Raw genomic sequence first — 5,188 nt, 5'->3', positions numbered from 1 at the left:
AAACTCCCATTTTACACATTGTAAAAATACTCCATTAACTCCCTATACTTCCTCAACTTTTTAATACCAAGGGTTAACCATTTTCACATTTCTTGATACTTATTATTCATCTAGTCGATCTTGTGCAAGGGACTTTATGGATAACATTAAACATTTGACATTAAAGATGGACTACTTTAAAATGGTCAATGTAACTTGTTATGGATAAATAGATAATTATTAGGATAGTAGTTTACAATTTAGATAGTGTCAATAGCTGATAGAACATTAGAACCGAAGATTTTATACTTTTTAGTTTTTATCATTTGAAAATATGAGAAAAGAAAATAATCATTCAGCATTTTCTTTCCATTTTCATAATTTTAGCCTTAGACATAGAATTGACGAGCTATTTTTGGTTCATAACATGACCCATCCTCTTTATTCACCTACGCAACCTACAAATTAGCCACTTCATGAAAACAAAAGTAGAACAAAACAAATAAATGGGAATAAGATGATGATGAGGTGGGGACATAATGGTCAATCAAACATGACATGTTATGGGCTAGCTTTAATGAAATTTTCTTTGGTCACGAAATAAAGCGAGAAGATAAGTTAACCTTAAGAGTTTGAGTTGATTGAGTGGATACATAAATAGTTAATAAAAGAAAAAAACGAAAACCAAAATAAGAAGAAAAAGGAAAAAAAGTGCACGTGCAAGCGAGGGAAGGTTGATAATAATGAACATGAACCATTCAAAACTGAGAGCTTGAAGACATATACACAGCACTATTTTCTACGGTATTATTTTATTACGGGAAAAGATAGACTGAATAAACGGTTGGTTTGTATTATATACCTTTGGTTCAGCAATTGCCGCTTTGAGTGCCACCCCAACACCACGACCACGACGTCGACCACAACCTGGGTTGTTTTTCTTGACATACTCGCAATCCAATTTGAAGGCATGCTTTGTTGCCGTTGGCTTCTTTGCTGTGCCTACACGTTTGGCTCCTCCAACCCACCATGGGATTCCCTCATACGCATACCTTCCTCCAATCTCAAGCCTAATATTCCTCGTACCAATTCCACCTTGTACTAACCTTTCCATTATTTCTTCTTCACTTTCATCTACATATATGTTTTCTTGTTACATTACATTACACGAAAACTCCATTGATGCATGGCAATATCGAAACGAATTAAATCAATCATGACAAAGAGACAATCTATGAATAATAATGAATGAGTCCAATATATATAGTTTCCCTCAATTACTCTCTCTTCTTACATATGTAGCACGGATATAATGCTAGTAGATAGACTAATGGATGGATATGATTGGGCTCTATTAAATCATAACTTTACTTAAGGATTCTTACGCAGAATAAATACTAATCATACTTTATAGACCGTTTTATTAGGGGATGGCCCAAATCATGATCATAGAAAAGCCACAAAGAAGTGAAAGAACCACATAGGAAGCCCAACTTATTGACATACATTAGAAAGAGTCCAATATTTTATTGCAAGTTTCCACAAAAAGAGCATTTAATGTAAGTTATTAATAAATTTTTTAAATAGATTATTATTTTTTTGGATATTTTTAATCAGATATTATATGCTTTCAGCCTTTCACAGTTCACAAGCTGAGTAAGTTGGGGTTGAGTCTTGAGTGAAATTTGAGGATGAAGACAGGCTAGGAAGGTCGACGTGGCAGACATGCATGTCTGTCGAGCACGGTTCTCTATGATATATCATTGACCATTCCCCTCTTAACGGTTCAATTGAACCCTGTGACCCATCCTCGTTCGTTGTAGATTGATTCCTATTTCGGTATTTCCTAATTCCTATCCTACACAGCCCTGCGAGTGCGAGGAATGTCCAATTATTATTATTTTATTTTATTTTATTTTCCACATCTACTCCAATCCCATTTTTACAGCTAATATTTTCAGAAACTATTGAAAAAGGAACTTTATGCAGTAAAGAAACATAAATAATGCTCTATTGACTCTCTATTTCGTTAGCAGTCATTGAGATATCTTTGTGTAGCAAAAGAATCACTTTAATTTGTAATTGCGGCTTATTCTAATCGTTAATGCCAATAGCCAAAAAGCATGGTTAGCATCAGTTATATTATATAGTACGTAACTACTCACTAAACTAAATAAATAAACAAACTTCTAAGCGGTTAGTAGCAGCCAGCATGACAGTAAAGCGAAAGCAACATTGACCTTGGTCCTAATTTGGTATTGGCAAATTTAACTTTCTAACAACTTAAGGTAGCCTTCACGTGCTCACATTAACTCTCAATTAGTCTTGTATTCTTTAAACACAAATACCATTTCGGTTAACTCTCTCTCTCAGCACTTGCCAATCCATGTCGTTATTTATAAGCAGCTTCTCGCAGCACTCTTGTTTCTCCCCCAAAACAACCATGAGAAAAAGACGAAAAAGACTCCAATAAGACCCACACCGCCCGTCTCTGCATCTGAGAACAAAATCGCCTTTCAGATTCACACAACACACACACACAATGATTTGCTACGTTGGAAAAGCAACTAAGATCTTCATCTTCATTGTCACCCTTCTCGTTGTTATTGGCCTCGTATTAGGACTTGGGATCCTCCACCGCCACCACCACAACGCCGCCACCAAATGCTCCGATGATGATTCCTCATGCTCTCCTCCTTCAGGTTTTCCACCTCCCAATTTCAACATTCCCAACCCTCCTTCCCCCATTTATGGCGGCAATCCCGTTACTCCTCCTTCTCCTCCAGCTTCCACCGCCGCCCCCATCACCGCCACATCGCCGCCGCCGCCTTCACCCGTTAACGCTCCTCCTCCACCTCCTGATTCGAACACATCTCCTCCGCCGCCTCCGGCTCCGGCGGCGACCACCACTCCAAATCCTCCAAGTGTAGCAGCACCACCCACGGGTACACCTACACCAGGAGGTTCCACTCTAGTAGCCCCTGGTCCTGTACATGCATTTTCGCGACACAGGAATTAGGATCGGCTAAGGGATACTGATTAGTAATTAAGAGGTCTCTAGAACATTCCTCATGGAATTTTTTTTTAATTTATTTTCTTCTATTTTTGGGTTCAATTCCGGATCGTTGTATAGAAGACAATGTACGTGGATGCAACGGTGGATCTGAGTCTTCACATTTTTTTTTTCCTGTTACAATTATTTTCACATTTAGTTAATCTTTTTCCCCCTTTTCAATGATGGCTGGTTGTTGAGAGTTGAGAAATGAGGCCGTGAGATAAGGAAGACGAGCATCTCTGTAAAGCTTGTTTAGTAGTGAATTTACGGTGCCGCCCCTGCCGTATACTTTGATTTCCACTTCATGACACTGCTGTTTAACTTTCCTATGCATTGTTACTCATAATTTTACTATGTCTATCAATGATCACAAACTATCCCTTTACATTATTTTAGAGCAAATTCTTTTGTTGTCTTTGGACTCTTGAAACATCATAATTCGTAAGGTTCAACTGCTCAGGCACTTATCCTACCTTTTTTTCCCTTCGTCTGTTAGCCAACTCATCGGATTCCAAATTTAGATATTGTCAAAATAATTATCTCAAGCATTTGAAGTTTAAATTCATAAAAGTGATATAATCTATCTCCGATTTTCTCTTTTTGGTCGACTGAAGTTGATGAAGTTGATAACTATTATAATTTTTAAAAGTATAAACAAATTATAATTTTTATATTCACAAACATTAAAGTCTTTGTAATTATAAATATCTAATAAACATAATTATTAACCAAGTTTTCATCCAAAATATAATTATAAATATTGTTCCTAAAGCAAAATAAACATAATCCAAAACATAATTATAAATATTATCTCTAAAACAAAATAATCATAATCCAAAACACTCAATTTTCATCTCCATTCTCTTGTAAGTTAGGTTAGGGGAAGTTGGATTTTGGCAAAAACAATTGTAAAAATACCCCTTGCAAAAAAAACCCGCCAAAGCCCACCAAAACCCACGGTTTAAGCGGTGCGGGTTAGACGGGCTTTTACTATTTGACGGTCCCAATTTTTCAGTCCAATTCGTCTTTTTTGACATGTTACGCGGATCGATCCGACAGATTTAGCCCCGTTTGCCACCCTGTATACAAATAAGATGTCAATTACTAAATTATGTTTAATTCGTAATTACTAGTGCTACAGCTCTCACCCACCTCCTTAGGCCGAAACCGATGCAATAATAATTTCGTTTGGTCCTCGCTGGACGCTGACTGATTCTTCTCAGGCCCAGGAGCGAGTGAACACTCACCGTAAGGCCCGGATCATGATTCATGGGCCCCCTATTTCAGTACAAGGTTGAAATTTATAGTACACTTCACTTATGTTTTATTGTCCATCTATGGGAAATTATTTTTCGGACGGGGAGAAATCATTATGCTTAATATCGACAAACTCATTAGTTTGGGCGATAATTTGAACTGTAACCCAATAGATAGTAGCCCTAATTAATTATCATTCATTGGTCCATCAAGATTAGTAACCCATTGGCCTTTTTCCCTTTAGTTGCATTTTCGTTAGATGCGATTCGGTACTTAAGTAATAGTGGAAATCATCCTCTTAATTTTTTATCCTTATGTGTTATAAAAGTATAATCTCTAACTATACTCTTTTTAATTAGGAAAACAAATATATGAGAGAAAATATTAAATGATATAAAATCACATTTGATAATATCAATGAAAAGAAAAAATTAAGGTGATCAATTCTTGATAATAGTTGAATTGACATTCATTTATTATATATATTATTATACAACTATGTTAGGTAAATATCAAAATCAGTCGTCAAAAGAATATACAATAAAATATAAAATACATATTAAAAATAAATTAAATTATATATATTTATACAAAAAAATACGAGAATTGATTTTAGTAGTTGATTTTAGTATATATTTAACATTTTTTATTATTAATTCATGAGTTTGTTAGCTAAAACTAATTATTATTTACAACTTAATTAACCAGTAACGTAATTGGATAACATTACAACGGTTTTGAGCCAATAAAATAATAAATGTGCAAAGATTATGAGAAAAAAAAGAAATTTAAAAAATAAATATTTTCTAATTATTTTTTAAAAAAATATTAATTTCCTTTTTTTTTCTAATAAAGAACACAGACCACAATTCTTTTTTTTTTTTGAGTGAATACCCA

The 5,188-nt window shown here is 34.9% G+C and overlaps 1 protein-coding gene across 1 annotated transcript; it reads left to right on the top strand.

Moving 5' to 3' along the window:
• LOC107610337 (branchpoint-bridging protein-like) lies at positions 2,199-3,461 on the top strand. The gene has a single exon (XM_016312398.2). The coding sequence runs from the start codon at positions 2,522-2,524 to the stop codon at positions 2,996-2,998; it is 477 nt and encodes a 158-aa protein (XP_016167884.1). The 5' UTR covers positions 2,199-2,521; the 3' UTR covers positions 2,999-3,461.

Source organism: Arachis ipaensis, chromosome B08 (genome assembly GCF_000816755.2).
Source record: "Arachis ipaensis cultivar K30076 chromosome B08, Araip1.1, whole genome shotgun sequence".
In the NCBI taxonomy this organism is placed as follows: Eukaryota; Viridiplantae; Streptophyta; class Magnoliopsida; order Fabales; family Fabaceae; genus Arachis; species Arachis ipaensis.
Note: the sequence above shows the minus strand (reverse complement) of the source record. Positions and strands in the feature narration are given on the sequence as shown.

Excerpts from the sequence above, each read along its gene's own strand:
- LOC107610337 (XM_016312398.2), top strand. The coding sequence starts at position 2,522 with ATGATTTGCTACGTTGGAAAAGCAACTAAGATCTTCATCTTCATTGTC.